Source organism: Gobio gobio (assembly GCF_949357685.1).
Source record: "Gobio gobio genome assembly, chromosome: 1".
NCBI classification, from domain to species: Eukaryota; Metazoa; Chordata; class Actinopteri; order Cypriniformes; family Gobionidae; genus Gobio; species Gobio gobio.
In genome coordinates, this window is record NC_137097.1 from 30,301,182 (window position 1) to 30,328,873 (window position 27,692).

At 38.0% G+C, this 27,692-nt stretch overlaps 2 protein-coding genes across 8 annotated transcripts; one reads left to right on the forward strand and one right to left on the reverse strand.

Annotated features, from left to right (window-relative positions):
• LOC307129744 (inactive serine/threonine-protein kinase 19) lies at positions 1–6,424 on the reverse strand. 3 transcript variants are annotated; one of them, XM_079822420.1, is made up of 6 exons: positions 6,121–6,424; positions 5,081–5,226; positions 677–912; positions 505–602; positions 284–431; positions 1–198 (listed from the first exon to the last, which is right to left on the reverse strand). In XM_079822420.1, exons 1-6 carry the CDS (start codon positions 6,203–6,205, stop codon positions 144–146), a joined length of 768 nt encoding a protein of 255 aa, XP_079678546.1. In that variant the 5' UTR covers positions 6,206–6,424; the 3' UTR covers positions 1–143. The 3 variants fall into 3 exon arrangements, with proteins under 3 accessions (XP_079678546.1, XP_079678545.1, XP_079678547.1); XM_079822419.1 differs by having other exon boundaries at positions 5,081–5,229; XM_079822421.1 differs by having other exon boundaries at positions 12–198; positions 5,084–5,229; positions 6,121–6,248.
• LOC307129714 (5-hydroxytryptamine receptor 3A-like) lies at positions 6,232–27,176 on the forward strand. Of its 5 annotated transcripts, none has more exons than XM_079822375.1 (10): positions 6,232–6,934; positions 11,758–11,820; positions 13,092–13,261; positions 13,345–13,389; positions 13,897–14,003; positions 15,208–15,377; positions 15,632–15,750; positions 16,476–16,686; positions 16,897–17,067; positions 26,356–27,168. In XM_079822375.1, exons 2-10 carry the CDS (start codon positions 11,766–11,768, stop codon positions 26,658–26,660), a joined length of 1,353 nt encoding a protein of 450 aa, XP_079678501.1. In that variant the 5' UTR covers positions 6,232–6,934; positions 11,758–11,765; the 3' UTR covers positions 26,661–27,168. The 5 variants fall into 5 exon arrangements, with proteins under 5 accessions (XP_079678501.1, XP_079678503.1, XP_079678504.1 ...); XM_079822377.1 differs by having other exon boundaries at positions 6,663–6,934; positions 15,632–15,723; XM_079822378.1 differs by having other exon boundaries at positions 6,663–6,934; positions 15,632–15,717.
• Positions 27,177–27,692: the final 516 nt, after the last annotated feature.

Sequence of the window (27,692 nt, forward strand, 5' to 3'; positions counted from 1 at the left end):
GACACTGAAGTGTGGTTTGGCAAACTTTTATTAAATATATTGTGCCCCATTAATTCTTCTGTTTGTAACCAAAATAATATGGCAATATATACATCATACAGTTTATTGAATTCTGTACAATCCAAGGCAAGTGAGTGAAGCCGTTAGTTGATGTTTCCGTCCACGTACCGTAATAATGTCCCTGATGTTGTCTGTATGCTACAAACAGACACAAAACAGTCATCTTTTAGACATCAGACCTCAGATTACAACTCAAATGTATTGCTTTATACGGCGGTCTTACCATTCTACTAACTCTGCTCCAACTATATCATGAATGTGATACTTCATCTGGAATTTGACCTGTGAAGTTGTGCGGCGTCCCTCAAGTTCAGTCTTGAGGATTTCACCGTATTTGGATTTCTTCACCATGCCAAGAACAGCTTTGCGCCCTGTTGTAAAATTGTGATTGGATATAATCCAGTAGCGATTGTTATTGTTGAGTCTTGTGGTAAACACACCTACCCTTAATGAAGTACTTGATGAATTTGCCGGAGTTTGGGATCGAAAGCCACCAGCTGCCTGCGTCCCTCACCGTGAGGACGCCCGATTTCACCAGCTGCCTGCAAGCCAGAAAACATCTTTAGATCGAGTGCACGAGACAATGAACGACACGCCAGCCTTTGTGTCCCCTTACGTGATCTCTGAGTCTGTGAAGAGGAACTCTTTCAGCATCTTTTCTTTGTTGAAACTCAAATCGGAGCAGCCGGGAATTAGTTTAGCCAGGAATTTCTCCACCGTTTCCAGCGTTTCTCGACCGGCTTCCCCCTGCCGTACTTTGGCTCTGTAGTCTTCAGCAAACACCAAAGCGAAAGCCTCAGAGTCGAAGCCCAGCTGGAACATCAGCAGCTCGCCGTTCGCCCTCAACTCATTCTGAGCAGCAGAAGAGACCAGTTGCATAAGCACACTAGTCCAAGAACTAGTCCAACCAACTAGCAGTTAGCCAATCAGTCTTACTTTTCCGATTCAAATTAGACCAATCTACCTGTTTAACCCTTACGCGTGTCTTTTTGACCCCAAATGATGTTTGGTTAGGTTAGGTCTTTATTGTCATTGCATATGTTTATACAATGAAATTCTGTTGGAGCAATCCAATTTGCAGCATTAAAAATAATAAATACATATAGCTGCGAGCAGAAATTACCAGGGTTAAAGTGTTTAAGGCCTTTAAGCACATGCGTAAAAAGTAGGGGTGTAACGGTACACGCTTTCGTACCGAACCGTTTCGGTACAGGCCTTACGGTACGTGCACATGTGTACCGAACGGTACGAATGCAATCTTTAACCCTCAGAGCCCGACGGCATCGCCCACGACGTCACACGGCACCTCCGATAAATATCTATATTATTTCATGAAACTTTGATCGATTTTCTTACCGTTTTTTCCAGCAGAAAGCTAACGAGCTAGCCATCACGGGGGTGTCTTTGGTGTCTTTATAGCCTTTACAGAAGGTTTTCTATCCAGCCTGGAACATGTGCATCTTTTTGGAGTTGTTCAGCAATAAATCAAAACGCTTACATCCAAGATATATCCACTTGATGTCCATAATTTATCAATTTTCCGTCATTTTTGCCGCTAGCGCGATGCTAGCTGCCATTTTGGATGAGGGTTTGACCAATGACAGGCTGATCCGTCATCCACGTTGGTGTGCGTCATTACGCATTACCACAGCTCTGTTATTGTGGAGAGAGAGAGGCGCACGGCTAGTGTTGAGGAGATAGAGAGAGAGACGCGCTGCAGTTTTGTGGAGAAAGTTTGAGGAAAAAGTTTGAGAAGAAAGTTTGTGGAGAAGTTCCAGATAGGAACTGTTTTGAGGCTTGGCACCAGTAAATATCCAAAATCCAAAGAGGCCAAAAGCGCCTGGACTTTTTTTGGAAAAATGTAAATAGTTTTGGTTCTGTATAAGTTCTCATGTTTATTCCTGAGTTCCAGGACTCCAAAGACTTGAACAAACTGTTTTCCAGAGGAAATATGCTTAGCTTTTATTTATTTGTGTGTGTTTTCAATAAATATTTGAGTGATTCAATTTCCGTTTTATGTTTTCATTTGTCTTTATGGTCCCCTAAACTTATTTTACATTCAGGTGACATCAATGCAACACAAAAATACTGACAGTGCTACTTGTCTTGAAAAAAAAGAGGTGTGTCAATTGTCTGTGCACAACAGGGTTGATGTTTTACAAGCTTTTTTAGTAAATAACACCTGGCGGAAAATTAATTGTAAAAATACCCTTAGGTCTTAAAGGGTTAACAGTAGCTTGTTTTACACACAGAACATACTTCAATCCGAGTCCTCAAACAAACATATTAAGTTTTCACGAAATTCAAACAATAAATGCTGTTTTGACGTGTGACTGATCACTGTATAGGCGCGTCAGTTCAAGCGGCGGTATGTGTGAACGAGATCATCTCTTACTAAAGAATAAACATGAATGAACATCAGAAGGTATGTCGAGGATACATTACAACTTACTGAAGAATATCATATGTCGTGTAATCGCTCAATCAGTGTTTCAACAGTGGAGAGACGTCAATAAAACAGCTTGTAAACAATGTCACGTAGATTCATATTTACCTCAGAAGTCATTCAGTGTCCACAGCTGTTAGTTCACTCGAGAGATGAACTCTTTACTGAATATATGCACTATATTAGCTTATATATTCATTATATTCTACTGAACCTGTTACTGATGTCTTGATTATTCAATGTCTGTTTAAATTAATCTGTCATGAAAATGACTGTGTATAAATGATTATACTTCAACAACGAATTGGAGTAAAATATAATTTTATAATTAGTTGAAGTTAATGCAAAAACTGCCTTATGTGAAGTTTACATGATACAATGTGTTATTTAAGTGTTGATAGTTATATCTAAAAATAGCAACTGAATTTAGGCTAATTTGGGCTCTGTTTTTAACTTTTAAAGGGGTACTTCAGCGCTGGAAAGATGAATGTGTTTTTAAATTTGGGTCATTTATGTATGGATAAATACATATGGATGAAAGACAACACCTCCCAGAATGCATTTGCTGCGCTGCCCTACGAGGCCACTCCCAAGTCACGCCTACCAGTTACAATCGTTTTGATTTTTATAGTAATAAAATCATAGAGAACAGACACTACAATTAAAAACGGAACGTGTCTGTTCAATACAGCACGAGCTGAACGGCAGGAGTCAGATTTCATTCATCACGAGAGCGAAGAGCTGACAGACCAGATGATCGAGGAAGATTTGGTTTCAAAGCCAAATGTGCCTATATAAGCGAGTATGTCATCGCACCGTTTTGTTGTTGTGTTTTCATGAACCCACAATTCAAGCAACCCGCCCCCGAATTGGCACTAATTTGAAACCAAAACTAAAATGGGCCGACCGGCATTCATTCACGGCCGCACAGTGCGTGTCCAGTCTGGCGCGTTTCCAGTTCATGCCTATGGAAGCTTAACTTTCATAGAAATTCACTGAGAACACATCGCTTTGCCACGTACCGCTCCGTTATGAATGCCTGTGTGGCCGTGCACATTTACATTCAGTAAGTGAGATCTCTCCCCTGTGGGCGGGTTGAAAACATGCGGAACTGGCTCCTTCTACTGGCTGTAGTCTATAGTCTCTGGCCAAAAAATCCCCTGTTGACGCAAAATGATGATATTTGCAGCATCGGAGGCTTTTTTCCAGACATAAAATACATAAATATTTTGTCTCAGGGGGATATGAGGGGGGAAAGTACCATAATTTGAACATACTACTGGGTTTCTACTGATACAAAGCCTAATGCTAAATCACTGAAGTTACCCTTTAAAGGTCCCGTTCTTCGTGTTTTTTTGAAGCTTTGATTGTGTTTACAGTGTGCAATATAACATGTGTTCATGTTTCGCGTGTAAAAAAACACAGTATTTTTCACACAATGTACTTATCTGTGTACCGCTGTTTTCACTGTCCTAAAAACGGCTGGTGATTTCCTCTTTCTATGAAGTCCCTCCTTCAGAAACACGTAACGAGTTCTGATTGTGCCAGCGCTTACTGTGTTGTAATTCGACCGCAGCTTAGCGCACGTGCCAGCAGTTCCTGTGTTGTGATTCGACAGCAGCTTAGCGCATGTTGGAAAGGTCACGCCTCTTAACGGAGAGATGTATGCGTTCAATAATCTCTACAGCGTCCCTGGGAAAGCCAAACAAAGGTGATTTGACTCCTGAATGAAAATAACAGCGTCTCGATGACATGGCGATAAACACACTCAACGCAACAGTTCCTTTTCTCCACGCGACACGTCCGCTTCCCCACGTGGGACAGCAACAAGACCGCGCCCCCTTTTTCGCGTTTCTTTGTGGGCGGAGGTTAGTCTGTTCTACTGCTCTACTGACGTAATTAAAGAAGGAAGTACCAGGATGTAGTCCAAGCCAGCCGTTCGCTGTAGGCTTTGAAAGGGAACTTCTGTTAAATAAAATATCTCGCTTGGCATTGAACTTTGAGCTTTATAATTTTACAGGTATTATTTATGCTCTAACAGCAACATTACACACTAACTAAAGTTTGAACAATGGGATCATGCGGAATGGGACCTTTAATATTATAGTAATGTGCAAGTAAGAGCTTACTATAGTTTACAGCATTATCTTAAAGTAACTTTTAGTTATGATTGAATTCATTTAAGGACAGCCACAATTTGTTCAGTAAACCACTGTTTAATAAAAATAAATAAAAAGCAATTTTCTAAAACTGCTGTACCGAACCGTGACTTCAAAACCGAGGCACGTACCGAACCGTCAGTTTTGTGTACCGCTACACCCCTAGTAAAAATATATTAAGTTTAATTAAGCAAGCATGTAACCACTTAGATCATAGATGGAAAAAACCATTTACAGCCACTACAGGTAATTTACTAAGGAAAAATATTATACCACCACCAAACAGAGCATAAGGGTTAAGTAACTTAAAGTTATAACCAGTTTTTTTTGCAACTGGCCACAGAACTGTGCTAAGGTTATTATTAAATCATCTATTAAAATCAGAGTGAAGATGTATACTTTTTTTCCATCTTACCACCTGCTTGTCCACTGAGGTCTTGTCACTGTGTAAACTGTACAGCTGGTGTTTTAAGACCACTGGAGGGAGACTGTCGTTGAAGAGTTTGCGTGAAAACAGTGTCATGAGATTCTGCAAGCTTGAGCGGATATCAGCGACTCCATCTGCTGAACAAACACCACACTGCACCATTATTTCCTTACTTGGATGAGATGCACCTATTTTATATACACCGATCAGGCATAACATTATGACCACCACTGACAGGTGAAGTGAATAACACTGATTATCTCTTCATCAGGGCACCTGTTAGTGGGTGGGATATATTAGGCAGCAAGTGAACATTTTGTCCTCAAAGTTGGTGTGTTAGAAGCAGGAAAAATGGGCAAGCATAAGGATTTGAGTGAGTTTGACAAGGGCCAAATTGTTATGGCTAGACGACTGGGTCAGAGCATCTCCAAAACTGCAGCTCTTGTGGGATGTTCCCGGTCTGCAGTGGTCAGTCTCTATCAAAAGTGCTCCAAGGAAGGAATAGTGGTGAACCGGCGACAGGGTCATGGACGGCCAAGGCTCATTGATGCACGTGGGGAGCGAAGGCTGGCCCGTGTGGTCCGATCAAACAGACGAGCTACTGTAGCTCAAATTGCTCAAGAAGTTAATGCTGGTTCTGATAGAAAGGTGTCAGAATACACAGTGCATCGCAGTTTGTTGTGTATGGGGCGGCATAGCCGAGAGCAGTCAGGGTGCCCATGCTGACCCCTGTCCACCGCCGAAAGTGCCAACAGTGGGATAGTGGTGGTTTGCTATTGGTCAACGTCAAGTGAGTGACAGGAGTCAAATTTTCACAAAAACAGTTTGCGATTAAACAATACTAGCGGCTAGTAGCGGGCGTACACAATCAGCGAATAATAACGCGAAATTGATTGCATGAATTAATATCTGGAGCCAAACAGAAGTCATATTTTAAGGATGACAGCCTGAAACTTTACTTTATAATGTTAAGTGTGTTTTTGAAGGGTAAGTTAAATCAATGATAGATCATCACGACAGGATCTTACCGTGACTGTCTCCGGTAACGGCGGCGCATCTGCGTCTCTTCGCTAAGCAGAAGGTGTCTGCGATCAGCGCTCGCTTCCTGCTCATTTCTGGCCGTTGTTTATTTAGAACATGTGTCTGTTTTTCCTCATGGAGCTGTTATGACAGCTGAGAATAGCGTAAAACTTTTTATACGTGTAACATTACCTTGCCGAAGTGACACGGGTTGTTCTCAAAAATATATATTTAGTCTACTATTGTAAGTTCGTGTGTGTGTTCCACAGACAGTTAATCAAACACAACAGCTGACTGTGACTCTTCTTCTTCGTTGATTTAGGATGAACAAAGCGCATCTGCTGCCCTCTGGCGGGATGTATTAAAACAACACGCTCACGCATAGATCTTTTACTAATAAAATCGTCGAAAAACAATACATTTCAAACATTGTACCCCCAAAAATGTAATTGTATAACTTTTTCTTTCGACTTGGGTTTTAGTAATCTTATCATTGAGTTCTTAAAATATGATTTTGAGCATCTGTTGTTCCATTGGCTGGTGGACGCTTGTGTTGCATCATGGGAAAGTGTTCGCTACTAAATAAAACGATAAATTTTTTGTTGTTTCTGCTGCGTTTAAAGCTCAAGTAGCAGCGAAACTTTAAGCGATATTAGCGGAAACGGGATCTTCGTCTGCATGGAGTTGGCTCGCGTGGAGTGATCTTTTGCTCACCGTCACTGAGACTCGTGTTTCCTGAAGTGAGTCTCCCTCAGGGCGCGTGTACAATTCATACTTACCTGGCAGGGGAGACACCATGATCAAAAAGGTGGTTCACCCAAGGTGAGACTTAGCCATTGCACATAGGCTTTGTTGACCTTTGCGAATTCCCCAAATGCGGGAATCTCGACTGCACAATTTATGGTAGTGGGGGACTGCGTTCGCGCTCTCCCCTGATATAACGGTTAAAAAATAGAATTGATTAATACTATTAAAATTCGTCTTATCAAATAATACGTAGCGTAACACGATGGTATGAAAACTTTGTCGTGTGCTAAAGCTTAATTTTAGTCTAATCTGCATCATCAGCACTCAGAAATATTATAATAAACAAGTGTATATTTACATATATACACACACCCCCAACTCATATCAGTGGTTCACCATAGAACACACACTCTCCACATCAGCATTACCGGTATTTCTTTTTTGCCTTTGATAGATAAGTATAGTGATACAAAATTAATTCTGTCTATTAAGACAACATTAATGCATCTATATGACGCTTTGTATATACAGTATATCCTATAGACACACACACACACACCATTTTAAAACACTTTATAGATGCATGATTTTGTCTAAATAGAACAAATTGATTATACATCAATCAACCTACAGCATACTTTTACAGGGAAGAAAAAGGGGTAAAATCTGTCTGTTCCTGTTCTATCTGTCCAGTCTGTCGTTCGATCTGTCCTGTCTGTTGCTCTTCTGTCTTTTGTGCGGCTCTTTTGAAACTGTAGCTTTACAAGCTACTTGTAAGTTAAAGTAGTTAAGTTACATTCAAGCTACCCTTTTGAAAAAGTAACTACACTACAAGTTACTATCAAAAAGTAGCGAGCTACATTGAAACTACTTTTCTTTTTTTGTTTTACAATGACATTGTTACAAATAACTGAATAATTGTTAATGAAGAATGTTAATATTTGGGGTTTCAAGCAAGAAACGAGTTGGCAGCCCTGTATTATAATTGATATAATATATAAGCGTAGTTAGGATATGTTTTATTTTCATTAGAGGAATCGCTTTATATATATGTTCCGTCGTCTTTAATGTGATTGGCTGCTTCTGCGAGATGTTTTGTCTGTTATTTTGTGGGGGTGGGTGGGGGGTCTCTTTTGTAAGCATTAATGTACAATATGAATTGATATCTGTTCGTTTAAATGGAGCAGTTCTGAACATTTCTATGAGTTCAGTGATGCTAATCTAACTCAGTTTGTTATTAAAATGTCACTATAACCAGTCACGTGTTCTAATCGTCATGAAAATATAATAATCAAAAACCAGCGGTTATTCTCAAATACAACTTGGTTTTCTTTGTTGCATGAAGTGTTCTTTCAGTCGGATTGTCTTGCATTTAATATTTTCCTTTTGTTATTTCATGTCTTCGTATTTAAATTTGGTTAATAAGAGCGTTTTAAATATGTAGGTTGAGGAATGCTTTTGTTATGCCAGGTGGTTAAATTACTATATTAAGTTTTTTAATTGGGGTAACAATGTAATTTAGATAAGTATTAGTCAGGTATGACATATCAAATGTCACAACATACAACGCCAGGGCTGCGTTCAGCCCCGACAAAGCGTTTTTTAAACGGAAACGGTGCTGCGTTGAACACCCTGTTCTGATGACGCAAGAGTTGCAACTATGGCAGCTGAGAAAATAGATATCCATAATAAAGGCTAGATGTCTTCACCGGCGGCCATCTTGTCACAGGCAGGGCTCTGTGGTACCTGATGTAAGGCGAGTGATCTGCATGAACACAAATACTCTTATCTCAATGAATTCTTAACGGATTTACAAATGGTTTGGTTTCTACGTTATTAACGTGGCTATAATTATGGATGCTTGAACAAATTATGAATAATTTTTCATAAGTATGCAGTGTCATAACTACATCTCTGACGTTTATAACAAACCAAACAGTTTGAAAATCGGTAGAAAATTGAGCAAGTTATGGTTATGTAAAAAGTGCAAGCACCCATGAAAACAATGTTACGAGTGAGCGAGCTGCCTGTGACAAGATGGCCGCCAGGTGCGGACGTCGACCTCCATTGGCCAGCAGCGCGGACGAGACATCTTTATTATGTATATCTATGGCTGAGAAGGCCATTCTTTGCTCTTTTTGGGGAATTTTCGGAGCCCAATGAAATCAATATAAATACGTGTTTAATAGCTACTGCAAAATGCATGCAATCACTGCCGTCCAGAATAAAAGACAACATCCCCATTCCATTTGATTAACTTTTTTATCTCCTGGTAATCAATTCAAATTTAAATCATTTTATTTCTAGTTCTTCCTTTTTAATACCTTGTATTTTCTTTCAAATTTTTATGTAAAGCACTTATTTCCATTGTGTATGCAATTTGGTATATAAATAAACTTGCCTTGCAATGAAGCTAAAAATATAAACAACTACATTATCATATTAATATACTATATTTTTACTATAAAACTCTTACGACAATCACATCTTCTAATATCTTCAATTGTTGCGTATACTGAGGTGCAGTGGACACATTTGTGAACAACTTTACTTGGACCCATTGTGCGAGCTGTCTCTTTAATACCACGTGGTTTATTTACATGTTGCTGCTGATTGGGCAGACATCTTTGACACACCCACCAAACGAGAGAAAACGCATCTCAAAGCCGTTTCACACCGTTTCCAGGAACCGGAAACCGTAGCAAAACGTTGCGCACCGATTTGAGCTTTGAACATGCCCCTGTATATACTATGCAGCCTATACAGACGATCATATGACATCCCTAGTCAATAAAAACGTTGCCTTCGATAAACTAATGTATGCAGCGTCTCTCTTCTGCGACTGGAGGCTACACTTAACATTCTGCGATGTGATTGGTAGACTCTCAGCCAATCAGAACGCTTAATTGTCCACGACGTGTAGACATTGTACGACTTTTGAAACAAAAATAGACTTGTATAATGAATTTACCTGTTGCTATAGCCAAGTGTGTTATTATGTGTTTGTCTGAGATTCATTTGAGCTAAAACAATCACTTCAGCATTATTACCATGCAGTCTTGACACCATTACATTAATTACACTTGTAATATTTGAATTAAAGTTAGGCTATATAAAACTAGGCTTCTACATAGTCCATATTTTTGTGAAAGATGTATGTAAAAAATGGTGTGGATTTTAATGGAGATTCTTATTGCTTATTGAATAAGGGCTTAATTATATTAATATGTTCACTCTTAAAATAGTCTATTTTCACAAATTTCCGTTTAGTGCTTTGTGCTTTTCATAATTATGCCTGTGTTTTTGTAATTCTGTGTTTTTTACACTAGAGGGAGCTATTCAGCATTTTTAACGTTTATTAGAGCCCGAGCACCGATAGTGTGATTTGCTCAGTCTATCATTCTTATTCTCCAAAATAAATTTGAGGGCCTAAACATGCTTGAAAACTCATTAAACTTTGCACACACGTCAGAAGTGGTGAAAATATACCTCTGATATGGGTTTCAGAATTAGGTGTGGCAAAATGGCTTGCCCTGTGCTACATTTTATGTATGAAATTCGGTACTTACACATGTAGAAGCCCAATAGCTACAACAAAGCCCCAAGTGTCAAATTTTAAAACCAACAGGAAGTGAGATATTTAGAATTTTCTCTGCAAAATTTGTGCAGTTTTTGCCATTTCTAGACGTTGTAGACTACTTTAACAAACTCCTCATAGAGATTGAATCAGATCAACAACTTATATGGGGTCAGTCTACTCTTAAGGCCTTGGTGATGTTAAATTGTGAAGATCTTGAGTTTTCGCTGAAGGGCGTGTTCGCGGCGGCCTGACAAATTCTGATGTTTTGCCATGAAACAGGAAGTTGTTGTAACTCAGGCATACAATGTCCGATCTGCCCCAAACTTCACATGTTTGATAAGAGTCCTGGCCCGAAGACATCTACATGCCAAAATTATATAACACTATTCAAAGTGTTCCTGAGGCCAATGTGTGGCAGTGACCCCGGGTGCGAGGACCCTTTCATCGCTGCTTGCAGCTTTAATTTTCTTGTATCAGTAAATCAAATTAGGTATTTGGGTGCCTATTCATATATATATTTTCTGTTCGATGTTTGCATATTGATTGAGATTGTTCATTCATTAAAATGCCCACATTAATTACAAATAAGATAATTGTATTGAGGGACAGATTTCACAAAGAATCACTCACTTGGAGACCCACCATTGTGGGTTTATTATTTGTTATTAGTAACACACTAATTCATCACAAATATGATGAATATGTCAGGCTGGTATGAAAACAAACGATATATGATAGAGCTGCGTTGTCCTTTAGGACAATGTAAAGTGAGGCCATTCTTTTAATAATCTGTATAGGTGTATCCTTGTGTGCCATCAAACATAATTAAACCCCCAGTGGAAGTGTTTGCTGATGTGCAGTGATTGTCCTCATGTACGGCCTCCTGTGCCTTTGTCAAGCAGTTTAGATTTGACCGTGTGACGGCTCAAAGCCCTGCAAGTAATTACTGCTCTGTTGTGATGTTTAACAATAAAATGAATGCTGAGATCTTATTAAATCTCATTATCTATAGACCTACTAACAAGACAAGCTTACACAAAATATAGGATCAAATAGGCATTTCAGGTACAGATATGAGATTTGTTTGCCTTACATAACAACATTCGTGTCATTTTCAAAGAGCTGTGGCCCTTTAAAAGAGCCAAATGGTCTTGTTTCCCTCAGAAACTGTAAAAAGTCACAGCTGACGTTTGTAGGAATCTGACCTGCATGGGAGATAATTGTTTAGCATTTGCCAGCAAAGGTAAACATTTATCAGTTTTACATTCTTATTACAAATGATGAGTGTGTAAGTGCTTGTTTTTGTTGTTGTTTGTAGGAGCTGAAATGGTTCTTCAGCACAGGATCTCTTTGCTGCTCCTCCTCTGTTCATCGTTACTTGGTAAACTATTTCTCCAGCTGCAATAAATACACATTGTCATTTAAATACCATGTGCTTTTATTTATAATACACATGATAAATACGCCTTTTTTTCAAAAGGATGACATAGATTTTTTTATAGATGAATATAGAGTCTGAGACTAGATCAAATGTTATTATCAGCATAAGATTTGGAGTAAAATAATAGAACATTTTACTGGAATTTGAGAATGTTTTAGTATTTTCCCTGTCCATCTGAAATGATCTAAACCCGATGATGCAATCATGTTAATGGTCGCTTATGAAATCAATTGAAGATAAAAGAAGACATTAAATCTCAGCAGAGGAGGATTAAACAACTCCACAAACAGCATTACCAGCTTCACGCATTACTAACCAGATTGACTTTATTTCTGTCAGACGACTACAGAAGCTCTTATTGAGAATTAACAGAGGTTTAGATGTTTTATTGAAAATAAGTTTAGTTTGTTCACCATTATTGTTATCAGTGTTTGCTTTAGTTGGGCTCTTGACCCTTTACTTTTTTAGGTGCTTTCACACTTGGTTCGATTGCTCCCCCCTCCCTTTGCCCTCGCTGGACTGTGTTCAGATTATATTATTTGGGTCCGTACTGGGATGCGTTTGCGTCAATGCAGCCACTGTTTACCCTGTTGCTTGGTAATGACAGTGCGCGAGAAGGTGGCAAAATACATAGCGTTGCTCACCTCACTTTTATATTTTTGTTTTTTAACCATTTCGAAACCAGTACGAAAAAACACTTGTGTCTTGTCTGCACTTTATCCATTTTTGCTTTGTCCTTTTATTTTCTGAAATTTTCTGGGGACCCCTTAGAACCTTCTGGAGGACCCCTGTGTTAATGAGTAGTTTCATGACTGACATCATACCACACTTGCAATCGGATATGCACTAAATCGGATTTGGACTGACAGTCTGAACAAACAAGGATTTAAAACCACATATGAATGTAGTTTGAAATGGATTTCATCATATTTCGATTGTATTTCATTTTTTTTTTTTTGCTGTTCACACTTTTTCAATCGGATTCCAATCGGATATGTACAAAAATTTGATTTGAATTGACAGTCTTAACAAGGCTTTTAGTAACAGTAGTCAGTAGTCAATGTCACAAATTTTCTGATTTCAGTGACAGTTACAGTGCAGATTGTTTATTCAGTTGTATTATAGCTGTTCTTTTTGCATGTCTAAATGAGTGAACTCCATCATGGTCAACATGGTCTCTTTGATTGACATTTTCATGTGGTTCATAACAGGTTCATCTGGCGCTACAGTGTTCGCTGCTGGTAACTCCTCAGAGGCGGCCTGTGATCGTCGCTGTCTGGCAAATGCTCGGGTTGCTAAAGAGCTGTTCAGCGCGCCACAGAACGATAACTGTACCATCGTAGTAAACATCACTTCCATACAATATGAGACACTGTCTTTCGTAAGTGTCACGCTTGTCTTGTTGATCGCCTTTGAAAAACACAAACATACTATATCTCATCATTCTGTCATCTTGCATCTTAGGATACAAAGGGCATGGAAATGACCAGCCGTATCAAGATAAACATGGTGAGAAGACAATGTCATTAAAATCTCCTTCAAAAACCTTTTAGCTTACAGTGATTGTCACCTGCAAACATTCCGTTACCTGATATTATATTATATTATACAATATAATATAGGACATGAGCAAGAGTGCTGTTATACTGAGTTTTAGCACAGCAGCAGCTGTGGTGATATTCAATACAACAGCATTATTGTTAGGGATATTACTGTATAATATATCATATCATATATTATAATAGTGTATAATATACTGTACAGTTATAATGTCACACGTGCAAGAGTGCTTCGAGTGTAAGAGTTTTAGCACAGCTTATTATGCAGCTACTTGTAAAGTAAATTAATAATTAGAAACATATTTCATTTACTTTTTAAAAAATTAGGAGTGTACTTTAGCATACTGTAATTGGCCAATCAGAATCAAGCATTGTAAAGAGCGGTGTTATATTGTAAAACAAAATGAGAGGCTGTTTATTTCATTAAAACTGTTGGACAAAATGTTCTGCCCTACAGGAATGGAAGGATCCTGATCTTGGATGGATGCAAGAGAGATCTAGATTTCCAACAATTATTTTACCTGTTGATAAAATCTGGATTCCTGGGATAGTTTTGGACAATTCGTGAGTTTGAACTCAAGGCTGATGATGATTTGTGGCACATATTCTAATAATTGAGCCGTTTTAATAGGGCATTTTCAGCCTGAACAACTATGGCTGATACCTATGAAACCATACCAGTTTTGGGTTAAGAGCCACTGAGCTCCACATTCTTCAACATGGCCTGGAATAGAATATTTGTACATACATTGCCAAAAGTTTTGGGACGCTGTCTTTACATGCACGTGAACTTTAATGACATCCCATTCTTAATCTGTAGGGTTTAATATGGAGTTGGCCCACCCTTTGCAGCTAAAACAGCTTCAACTCTTCTGGGAAGGCTTTCCACAAGGTTTAGGAGTGTGTTTATGGGAATTTTTGACCATTCTTCTAGAAGCGCATTTGTGAGGTCAGGCACTGATGTTGGACGAGAAGGCCTGGCTCTCAGTCTCCGCTCTAATTCATCCCCAAGTTCCTCCACACCAAACTCGCTCATCCATGTCTTTATGGACCTTGCTTTGTGCACTGGTGCGCAGTCATGTTGAAACAGGAAGGGGCCATCCCCAAACTCTTCCCACAATGTCCAAAAGGTCTTGGGATACTGAAGCATTAAGAGTTCCTTTCACGGGAACTAAGGGGCGAAGCCCAACCCCTGAAAAACAACCCCACACCATAATCCCCCTCCACCAAACTTTACACTTGACACAATGCAGACAGGCAAGTACCAGTCAGTGATCCACAGCATGTGCTGACCCCGCTCTGTGATTTTACGTGGCCTGTTGTTACGAGTTGTTGTTGTTCCCAATTGCTTCCACTTTGTTATAATACCACTAACAGTTGAGTGTGGAATATTTAGTTGTGAGGAAATTTCACGAATGGACTTATTGCACAGGTGGCAACCTATAACAGTACCACGCTTGAATTCACTGAGCTCCTGAGAGCGACCCATTCTTTCACAAATGTTTGTAGAAGCGTCTGCATGACTAGGTGCTTGATGTTATGCACCTGTGGCCATGGAAGTGATTGAACACCTGAATTCAATGATTTGGAGGGGTGTCCCAATACTTTTGGCAATATCGTTCGTATCAAGATGGCAGATACTTATTCCCACCACATATAGAAACAATATTCTGTGGCGTTATTATTGCAATCCCTGTTTGATTTCTGACGCAGTTAAGATGCCATAATCTCTCTCATTCTCTCTCTCTCTCTCTCTCTCTGCTCTCAGAGTAGACACAACCGTGGAGCCGTACACTAAGGATGTGCAGGTGAGGAGGGATGGGACTGTGGAACATGCAGTGTTTTTGTTCACAACGGTGAGCTGTGAAATCAACCTATTCAGCTACCCCTTTGTGACTGGAGAATGTCCTGTAGCCATCAATGGATGGAGCCAGAAAAGTAAGATAATAATTGTTTGGAAGTGTATTATCTGTGCCTGCCTTCCATAGTTTGCCCTAAGCAAATAGAGTTTTGTAAATATGGTTTATAATAGCCATAGAAAGGAGAGAGGTTTGCATTGATAAGAATGACAGGGAATTAATTTAAATATCTCCTGGCCTGTTTAAGGTGGAACTACAGCAGTCAGTGGCTGCTGTGGAAGTTATATTTGTAAAGAAGAATATTTGTCTTGTTTGTTTGTTTGTTTGATCTAGTTTGTGCGCTCAAACTCCAGATTGCTGATAATGTGTCTTTGGTTCCCGGTTCTGGAGGAGAATGGCAGACTTTGGAAGTTCACAAAGTTGAGGTTTCATCAGAACGTGTTTATCTCCAAGTAACTGAATTATTCAATTCTAACCCACTTATCAAGTTTGTCAGTGTTACCTTGAACCCGCAAAGCAGAAATGATCCTTAGGGGCCATCAGGGGGTCATCAGCGAGCTTAATTTAAACCCGAATGAAGCTCGTTGATGGAAGCTTTTGCTCTCGCTCTGGTTGATACATGCGTGTGTGTGTGTGTGTGTGTGTGTGTGTGTGTGTGCGCGCGCTCATCTGGGAGAAGTGCCCATATAAGGAATTCCTCCCTTTATGACGTCATACAGGGCCATACTAAAAGAAAACTTTTTCGAAACTTGTTTGAATCCTGTGTCCAACTAATTTTTTGAAAATTTGTTCATTTTTAGCACGAGAATCAAATATTTAACAGTGTAAATAAAGCAGAATGCATGAAATAGCATTAGAGCCCGCTTTTAATATATTTTCGCTGTGCTGCTATTCATGCTATTCAATACAATGTCATTATTTTGAGTGTGATATTACTGTAATAATATATATTTTATCATAAAGGATATTATTATAAATGTAGTATTATTATTAATATTATTAATAATAGATTAAATATTCTACATAAATTTAAAATGCTAATAAAAACATAGAATCGTGTAAACTGAATGCTAGAAGGATGCCAGTCGAAGAAAACAGACAGTAATGGTCTAACTTGTGAAGTGAGGACATGAACCTTTAATTGTTTGTTAATGAATGGCTTTTGGTCTTTGAACAGGTGGCTCTGTCTATTAACCCCTTTGGTGCTATTGTGACCCTGATCCTGCCCAGTGCACTAATAATGCTGGCTGACCTGGTCAGCTTTGCTCTGCCATTTGAAGGAGGAGAACGCAACTCTTTTAAAGTCACTTTGGTCCTGAGCTTCACCATGTTCCTCCTCATCCTCAATGATCACCTTCCTAACGGGGGCAACTGCAGCCCTCTCCTCCGTAAGTAAGAACAGAGAGGAAAAAAACGGCTCAATTTTAAACAAAACACTGCAGATTGTTGGTGGTATGTTTGTAAAGTTATACTGTAGTGATGTAAACAGGTCAGATCTTTATACTGCCTATGCATTAGGACATACTTTGAAAAGGGCGTTATTTTAATAGATTAAGATCATGATGTAAATGGCATTTTCTTTGTTTCCTCCTCTAAAGACTATCACTTCAGTTTCTGTCTGGTGTGTCTGGTTTTGAGTATGCTGATGTCCATAGTGCTGACACGTCTGTCTGTAGAGGACAGCTTCCTGCTGTGTAGACGACGCTCCGCCAAGGTTCATCCATCCAACAACAGCAAAACACAACATGACAGCCTGGACCAGGAGAAAGGTAAGAGATTACCGTAAACACACAGGCTAGTTTGCTTAATTGAGCTTATTATATTAATTAAGTTTTGAAACAAACAAATAGTGCAAATCAGCATAAAACAGAACCTTGCGCAAGTCTTTTCTTCCCTATTGTGACGTATATCTGAGTGTAGGGTGTGGCAAAAAGACTGAGAGGCAGCATTGGTTTTCAATGTGAATGCCGCGAAAAACACACAAAACCAGGCCCGGCGCCAGAGGTGGGGTCTTGGCCCTCCCTTGGACATCCCTGTGCTCCCCTCCGGGCCGAGGGAGACAGACTTGATAATAGCGTGTAATTTTCTCACTCAAACCACTGCCGCTGCTGCTTCTGCTACTGGTCGCTTTTAGAGGAAAAACTGCCCATACCTGCTGGTCTAGGATCAGGGTTCCTACACAATTTTCATTTCAAAATTCCATACTTTTCCAGACTCGAATTTCCAGACTTCCTACAGATTTTTCCGACCATATTTAACTTGTTCGGATAAAACGTTTTCAAATTCAACTGCTAACAAGTGTTACATTCTAAAGATTTAGTATTGGCGTTTTTGCCTTTTATTAGGATAGGAAAGTAGCTAGACAGGAAGTAAGGAGGGAGAGAGAGGGGGGCGGGATTGGGAAAAGTCCATGAGGCAGGACTCGAACCCGGGTCTCCCGAAGCACAACAGCACTACATGGCGACGCACTTACCCACAATGCTTTCGGCACCGACAAGTCTGTTACACTCTGAGTCAAAACCTCTATGTAGGATATCTAATATTTAGAAATCCTATATTAAAATTGTGCCTTTTGTGACCTTAACGATCAAAATGCTAAATCAGTCACAATTTTTTTAAAGGGTTATTAATTTACCCAAAAATGTAATTTCTATCATAATTTACTTACCCTCATGTCATTCTAAACTAATAAGACTTTTGTTAATCTTGGAAATCTTGGACACATGAAGATATTTAAAGGATTAGTTCACCTCAAAATGAAAATGTCCTAATCATTTACTCAATGCCAACTCAATTCACCTCAATGCCATCCAAAATGGCACCAACTCAAAAACTTAATTTATCTTTCACTGAAGAAAGTAAGTCATGGATATCTTGGATGGCATTGAGGTGAGTAAATGATTAGGACATTTTTATTTTGGGGTGAACTAGTCCTTTAATAAAGGGACTGAAATCTCTCAGATTTAAAATATTAAAAATGTTAATATAATAAAGTCTTATGGTTTTGAAAGACATGGGGGTAAATAAATGACAAATTTTCATTTTGGGTGTACTATTCCTTTAAGGACTCCACTATCGACTCTGTTTTATCCTCAAACCCAACTTGCTTTCTCAAACTACAAAGTGCAGTGTTAACCACTGTTGAACTGAGGAAAGGAAGGAACACACAGGCAGGGGCGTAAATTTCATCTAACAGTTGGGGGGGACGATAAACATGAAATTTCTCAAGAGCAATTTTTGAAGGGGACACACAGTAAAATCCCCAGAGTTAAATTAACACTGCTCAGAGAACATATGGTCCCACTCTACAGAGTGTTAAAGTAACACTGAATCAGTGTTAAAGTTAATGAGATAATTAAGAGATTAATTAAGTGATAATTGACCATTAGTGGTGAACACCTGATGATAATGAGTAGAATCACTGAAGGAAAGAGAAAAAGAAAAACACAAGAACTATGACTGACTATTAAAAAGACATTCAATCTCTGAAGATCTCAGCAGAGGAGGATTAAACAACTCCACAAACAGCATTACCAGCTTCACACATTACTAACCAGACTGACTTTATTTCTATCAGACGACTACAGAAGCTCTTATTGAGGTTTAGATGTTGATGTTTTATTGAAAATTAAAGTTGTTTGAAGTTACCATTATTGTGATTAGTGTTTGCTTTAATTGGGCTCTTGACCCTTGACTTACTAACATAAGATTTTCTCTGGCTGCTGTAACTGTTCGTTACGGTGAAAATGGCAAGAAAATCTTGACGCTTGTTGTTTATGATACAGTTGTTATCATCATATAGTGCCTTATTTGCTGATCCCCTGAAAGTCATTGATTATAGGAGACTTGTGATTCTAGGGCAGAAGATCCAGCAAAGTTATCATCAGAGAAACTAAACAATTATCAAAACATTTTTACATAAGATTTGTACTGCGGTTTACTAACACATCACACAATAAGCACTTCTAACTCCTGCGAGTTTTACTCACACATAGACATCAAGAATCAGCCTATGAATCTTAACAATGGTGACATGCCACAATGCATTCTGGGTGCATCACGCAAAACTCATCTATGGCTCCCAGAATGCATTGTGGCATGAAGCATGTCACCATTGTTGAGATTCATAGGCAGATTCTTGATGTCTGTGTGTGAGTTCATCTCGCAGGAGTTAGAAGTGATTAGTGTACAATCGATTTCAAAACTTATTCAGCTTTTCTGATTAAAACAGTGTTGGATCTTCTCTAAAATCACAATAAAAAAAGTTAATAGGATATTGCTCAAACTCAGTCGTAAAATCAATGAATTAAATCATTATACAATGATCATATTCTCGACATCGAGCAGCCGACAGCATCTAATTGTGTTTACTCTTGCTTTTCTTGCCATAACAAACTCAGTTACAGCAGCCAGAGAAACACTAACGTTAAAACGTCATCAAACTGCCCAACTAAAGAAAACACTGATCACCATGATGGTCACATTAAAAACTAACAATTTTCACAACAGAATCAAACAAAAAATCTGTTAATTCACATAGTAGGGCTGGGCGATATATATCGTGAGATTGTTATGCGCATCTCATCAGTAAAGCCGGTTAATTGATTAGTAGTAAATCGCCTTCACCTGCTTTCAGATGGAGCGGCATTTACTACAAAGAGCCGTAGTTAACTGACAAGCTGAGCCATATCGCATTAATATCGCGGACGTATCGCCAGCGATAATTAATGCGATATGGCTCAACTTGTCAGTTAACTACGGCTCTTTGTACACAGCAAAAACTCCAGTGTTAAATTAACACTCTTGGGAGTGTATATGAGTCCACTCAAGAGTGTTGAAGGTAATGAGATAATTAAGTGATTAATTTAGTGATGATTGATCATTATTGAAGACACCTGATGATAACAAGCAGAATCTCTGAAGGAGAAAATCTCAAATTGTAAGCCACCGTTATGGGGATGGGTGTTTGCTTTAGTTGGGCTCTTGACCCTTATGTTATTAACTTTAGATTTTTGTCTGGCTGCTGTATTTGAATTATAACTGCCAGAAGTTTTAGATATAATACAAAGGATTTCTTAAAAGTTGTTTAAAAAAACAATGTCTTTCTTTTAGACACACACAGAAGTCAAGATTCAGTCTATGCATCTCAACAATGGTGACGAGCAGAATATTCAACTAGGATAAGAAAATTACATAGACAATTCAGATCATAATTTATTCATACCGCAATGCATGATGGGAGCCATTAATGAGTTGTGATTGGTGGTAGCCACTGCAACATGCTTTATTATTGTCACCATTGTTGAGATTCACAGGCTGATCATTGATGTCTGTGTTTCTAAATAAATTAATTTGAAAGTCTTTTGATCAGAACAATGTTTCTTAAATATTCTGGCTTATAAGAAAAAAATGATAATTGCATGCTGTACAATCACAAAACTGCTGCTAACAAGTTAAACCAAACTATCTCAAAAAGTTTTTTTTTCGGATCACAGCATGATTATGTCAAAAAATAGCAAATACTATCAGATCACAGTTTTCTTTGTTAATTTGACTGTTATAAATCAATAACAGCAGACAAACAAAATCTAATGTTAAGAATATAAGGGTCAAGAGCCCAACTAATGCACACACCCATCCCCATAACGGTGGCTTACAATTTATGATTTTCTCCTTCAGTGATTCTGCTTGTTAACATCAGGTGTCTTCAATAATGCTCAATCATCACTAAATTAATCACTTAATTATCTTACTAACTTCTCTAACTTCTTTCTTAATTTAACACTGGAGTTTTAGCTTTGTAGTAAATGCCACTCCATCTGAAAGCAGGTGAAGGCGATTTACTACTAATCAATTAACCGGCTTTACTGATGAGAAGCGCATAACAATCTCACGATATATATCGCCCAGCCCTATCACATAGTATTTTATACTATGATATTCAGATCTTTACATATTCAACTGCAGCAAGCCCTCTGTTCTGCCACTTATTATAATATTGAGCAAAACCCAACACAGATCTGACAGAGCGCCGTGCGCATATACTTTAGGTTTAGAATTAGCGCCAATTCGAGGGTGGGTTGCTTAAATTATGGGTTCATTAGTCTATTATTCTTAATGAAAAACACAGCAAGAAAACAGTACAATGACACACTCCCTTAAATAGGCACTTTTACATTTCGCTTTGAAACCAAATCTTCCGCGATCATCTTGTCTGTCAGCTGTTTGCTCTAGTGATGAATGAAATCTGACTCTCGTTCGGCTCGTGCTGTATTGAGCAGACACGTTCAGTTTTTAATTGTTGTGTCTGTTCTCTAACTAAACAAAATTATTTTATTACTATAAAAATGAAAACGACGGTGGCCCGGGGCGGTGCCGCGGTGGGCAAGTGATATTAACAGTGTTTTGCCTAATCTGTATTAAAGAGAAAAGAGTCAATTCATCTGATGTTTAAAGTGAATAAAATAGCATTGACAGCTTACTGGAGTTTCACAACTGCTGTCTGAAGAGCTTTGTTCTCTCCCCAAACTTGTGTGGTAGTTTTTTTTACGTTCTATGGGTAACGTTAGGTGCGCGGTGGATCAAACCACTGTGGGGCAAGGGGGGAGGGGGGACTCAAAATGTTTCTAAAATTAAACGCATTTTTTGTCCCGTTTGCTTTTGTATCGTTTTACTACTTACACATTTATTTTAAGTATATATCATTATATTATTGACAATACTCAGCATGGTTTTTAGGGGAGGGGGCAGCCCTCAGATTGGGGGGGTCCTGTCCCCCCCGTCCCCCCCGTGATTTACGCCCCTGCACACAGGTCTGACCTTTACTGCCATAGCTAGGCTACAAGTTTTTCATTCATTGAAAAAAACGATTGTGTATATATTTATTATATACATTTAGAAATTCTTAATTTTATATTTAGAAAATGAAATAGGGACAATAGTCTGGAAACATAAATATTTTTCCATACTCTGATTTATTTTTTCCATACTTTTCCAGACCTGGAAATTACTCAAATCAAATTCCATACTTTTCCATACTTTTCCAAACCCCGTAGGAACCCTGTAGGATGTCAGTGTTATATATATATATATATATATATATATATATATATATATATATATATATATATATATATATAATATATGTTTTATTCTTAATAAGAGCATATTATTAGCGAAGAAGATCCAGTGCGTATCTGTATTTGCGCTCGTCAACTGATTCAATTTTCAACTTGTTTTCGCTTCGGTGAGTAATGTAGCCAATCACAGACATGTTTGTTGATTTCTTGAATGCAATGGCCAATCACAGGTGTTGAAGTTAGAATCCACTCACCGCTCAAGTGTTTGTCCAGTGCTGAGTTCTGCACGCGCGCTAATCCTCTCTAAGTGTAGACATGATGTAAATAAGAGATTCATTGTGCCATCAGCTTCACTGATTAATATAACGGGACTGTGTGAGATTACGCTCATTGAAGGAGTGACAGCTTTCAGTGATTATAAAGGGAGCGCTCTTTGCGCGCTGTCTAGACAATATAAAACATAATTAAGAGGCCTATAATATATTCAAAATTTGAATAAAACTTTTGTTTTCCATTCTTGACAACGCTTCAATATACAGGCCCATTCGCATATACATGTGGGATTCACTCACGAAATTGTGACGACTGACGGAGATAAATATTTATGTATCGAAATCAGGCTTATGTAAATGTCAGGAAAACACGATTCATGGCTGCATGTCAATATCCATGGATCACTGGATCTTTAGTTAGTTGTAAGGAACACTATATGGAGTCTAACCTTTAGTTTAAACTGATAACCGTTTGTTTTACTTGTGTTTTCCCCTATTAACTCCAGTAATGCTCAGCTCTTCTAGTGATGTGTCGTTCATGAACGATTCGTTCATTTTGAACGAATCTTTAATATGACTCGGGACTACCGAGTTGTCTCAGAGAGTGATTCGTTCATTTTGTGTTGACCGCACATGCGCATTATGCTGAATCTGTACTGGAAACAACAAAAATGATTAGTTCATCTTTCGAGTCTCGAGTCTCGAGTTCGGTTTTGAGTCTTTCGTTCTTCCTGTCAGTCCCATAGAGTCTATGCTGTCAGTAGCGGAAACAGAAAAGATTAGTTCTTACGAGTCTTTCGGGTTTGACGTTTGAGTCATTCGTTCTTTTGCCACGTGACTTGTCACCGTATTGAACACTAGTTCACAACCTTTTTACTAACAAGCACGTAGTTATTTTTTTATTTTATTTTTATTTTTTTATATATAATTCTCAGTTAATATCAGACATATACAAATATGGGAAATATATTGACTATTCAAGTCTAACATCACAAATTCAAGTCAATTAGACTATTACTCGTTTTGAATCAACTGTATTTAATTTTTCTCTATTGAGTTATATTATTATTTTTTTTGTCCTTGTGTAATTAATGAATAAAAATCAGTTTAAAAATGTTACCTAAACCTTTGTAACATAGCTTATAGGCCTTTAGCACCTATACAAAAACATATTACACACAGACATAATAATCTATATCTATATCTATATCTATCTATATATATATATATATATATATATATATATATATATATATATATATATATCTATATCTATATCTATCTATATATATATATATATATATATATATATATATATATATATATATATATATATATATATATATATATGTGTATGTGTGTGTGTGTGTATGTGTGTGTGTGTGTTTGTGCTATATGATTCAAAATGAGTAGTCTAATTGACTTGAATTTGTGATGTTAGACTTGAATAGTCAATATATTTCCCATATTTGTTTATGTCTGATATTAACTGAGAATTATATATAAAAAAAATTTAAAAAAAATAAAAAATAACTATGTGCTTGTTAGTAAAAAGGTTGTGAACTAGTATTCAATACAGTGACAAGTCACTTGGCAAAAGAATGAATGACTCAAACCGAAAGACTCGTAAGAACCAATCTTTTCTGTTTCCGTTACTGACAGCATAGACTCTATGGGACTGACAGGAAGAACGAAAGACTCAAACCCGAACTCGAAAGAACGAATCTTTTCTGTTTCCATTACTGACAGCATAGACTCTATGGGACTGACAGGAAGAACGAAAGACTCAAACCCGAACTCGAGACTCGAAAGATTAACTAATCATTCTGTTCCCGGACCTGTGTCACATGGCCAGGCCCAGCCCCAGATCAGAGTCAGACACAGACGAGTCGACAACTAACGTCTCGAGGAGTTCGAAGACACGAGAGGCGGAGAACAAACGTGATAAATATGAAGTTGCAAAAGAAAGAATGTCTCTGATCAGGAGGTGAGGTGAACTAACAGAGTTAGACTGCAATAGCCTGACCCAACAACTAATCAATTAATAATTAAACGTTTCAGTTTATTATCATTTGGCTTTGGTTGCAGTACCCTATAGTTTATTTTTATTTAGTTTTACAAATGTAATCAACATTTTCATAAGTACTAGATGGGTTGGGCTATTTAACGTGTCATTTTAATTATATTTTTCTGAAATTAACGAAATGACTTGAAATGACTCGAAAAAAGATTAGTTCATTTTGCTGAACGAGACTCAAAGATCCGAGTCAGTAAAATGATCTGAACTTCCCACTACTACTCTTCTGCCACTCAGTCAGGCTGAGGGGGCGTGTTCCAGCGGGAAAGTGCATGCATACCCTCTATTGGTTGGATGGTTGTGGGTTGCTATTGGTTGCTTAATAATTCTGTGAAATGCATAAGCCCCTCCCACTCTAAGACATCCCTTGTCAGTCGCGAGTTCAGACAACGCGCGCCATCGGACAGAAAGAGCAAGACTGATATTTACTGAACATAGAACGAACCTTGCAAAAGACTTTTAAAAATACCAAAGTCCCTAGTTCCTGGAGAAAGTTCCTGCGGTGGAAACACGGCTCAATACATAACTAGCAAAAGCAGCGCTGCTTGCATCTCCTCCATACAAAACAATGTTTATACGTCTGTAGACGTATAACAGACATGAAGTCAATCTGGTTAGCAATGCGTGAAGCTGGTACTGCTGTTTGTGGAGTTGTTTAATCCTCCTCTGCTGAGATTTAATGTCATTCATCTAAGGCTGTGGCTGAAGTCAGTAGTAGTTCTTGTGTTTCTCTGTCCTTCAGTGATTCTGTTCTGTTAACAGCAGGTGTTCATCACTAATGCTCAATCATTACTTAATTAATCACTAAATTATCTCATTAACTTTAACACTCATTCAGAATTATTTTAACTCTATGTAGAGAGGGACCATATGTACTCTGAGTAGAGTGTATTTAACTCTGGGGATTTTGCTGTGTTGTCCCTAGTCTCTTAATGAGTCATGGTTGTGTTTTGCAATAAACCAATCAGAGTCTCATCTCCCATTCCCTTTAAAAGCCAGTTGTGCTCACACCATGGTGGATTCGCTGTTTACATGGAGGAAAGACTGAGCGCTTCTCCAGGCATGGCGCAGTCGTTTTCAGTTCCTCAAAATAGCAACATTCCAACAATGCTCCTGAACACACCTGGTTTTCAGACCAGACGCCTATGGTTGAACAGATGGTGCCAGTGCATTTGATATTTAAACATCGAGCTGGACATGAAAATGAGAACTACGTCGGCCTGAAACTAGCAAACAACACTTGTGTCGCGTCTGGCATCACATTGTGCCAGGTGTATGATAGAGCCCTTTGTGGCAAACAAACACTTAAAAAAAGACATGAAATGACCCCTATAACCAGTAGGCGGCAGCAGAGGAGCACTTATTGACTTATTAGCCATTTCCAGGGCCCATTGACTTTATCAATGAATGCATGGTGCAGCACTACTCCAGAGCAAATGGCGATTGGTTACATTGGGACGGGTTAGTGATTAAATCAGGTTTTTGGTGCAAATGATCTGCCGTTTAATTAATTTTTTTTAAATCCCTTTTGATGCCAGTAGTGGCACAGAAATGTAACACACAACCTTTAATTGAAGCTCTATTAGATCAGTATTGCAATAACATAAATAATGTGGTATGTGTTTACAGATACAGGTGTGATTACAGCAAAGTCTGGTGATCCGGCTTCAGAGATGGCTTCACTCCAGAAAATAGTGAGCTTTTTGGAGAACTTTGATAAAGAAGACAACGAGAAAGAGAGTAAAGTGGCCTTAGCTTATCGCCTAGACAGATTCTGCTTCGGCTTTTTTCTAAGCATCTACATACTTTATGTCATAGTCATTATTAGTATCACCCAAACAGATATTTGTAAGGTTAATAATCTAGATTTCTGGGATGATTCTGACCATGGAGATTACAACTATGACTACTCATACTCATACGAGAACCCATAGTCACGGACCTTCTTCAAGTCACGGTAGTTTCAACAGATCTGCTCTGTCTGCTGCACATCATCTGTTGACAACTGTACAATGACTGGATAAGTGCATAGATTACACACTGATTAATATATACAAGATATGAATATACGTGATTATGAGTATGAGTATACATGAATGAATACAAGCCCAAAACAAGATAGCACAACTTGTAATTCTCACTGTCCAGTTAAATTTGTAAACTTTCTGCATGCTAGATGAGACGAGAGGCCATTTTAATTATATTTATCCACTATATTCAAAGATAGAAGCATGAATTGTAACAACAAATACAATTTTAATGATCCCCTCTTCAAACTATTATTAATGTGTCATTTAAGACCCTTTGACATACTACTGATACAAAATTGTTGTGGATGTCAGTGCATGTTATTCCAAATAAAATACAATGTTGAACTGTATGTGTATGTCTTGAAATATATAATGTTGATAAAAAACTAAATAAAAAAGCTGTCTGTCTTGCCCCCCTGTAAGCAATCATTTTATCCCTTAAAACTCATCTTTGATCACCAAAATTACGTATTTAAAAGTTTTATCCTGTGAAAAAAATTATTCATGCTTTTATAATAGCTTGAATGTAACTCTACACCCTTGCTTAATTTAGTAAATGCGGATTCATGATTATGCAAATGAGCCCTGCCTCCACTCACTCACAAGCTCAGAAATACAGTCGGCCAACTTGCTCTTTACAACGTCGGACACATAACAGTAATTAATATGATTATCCTTTTGATTGTGATGATTTGGGTCTTTCATAGCCTTCTATAACCAAAGTGATCACACAATTACAGCAATTTCAGAACCTTTTGTGTCGCTGTTCATTTCCTATCAAATACATTGAGTACAACATTAACAGCATGGTAAATAAAAAAAAAGAATATATATATATATATATATATATATATATATATATATATATATATATATATATATATATATATATATATATATATATATATATATATATATATATATATATATATATAT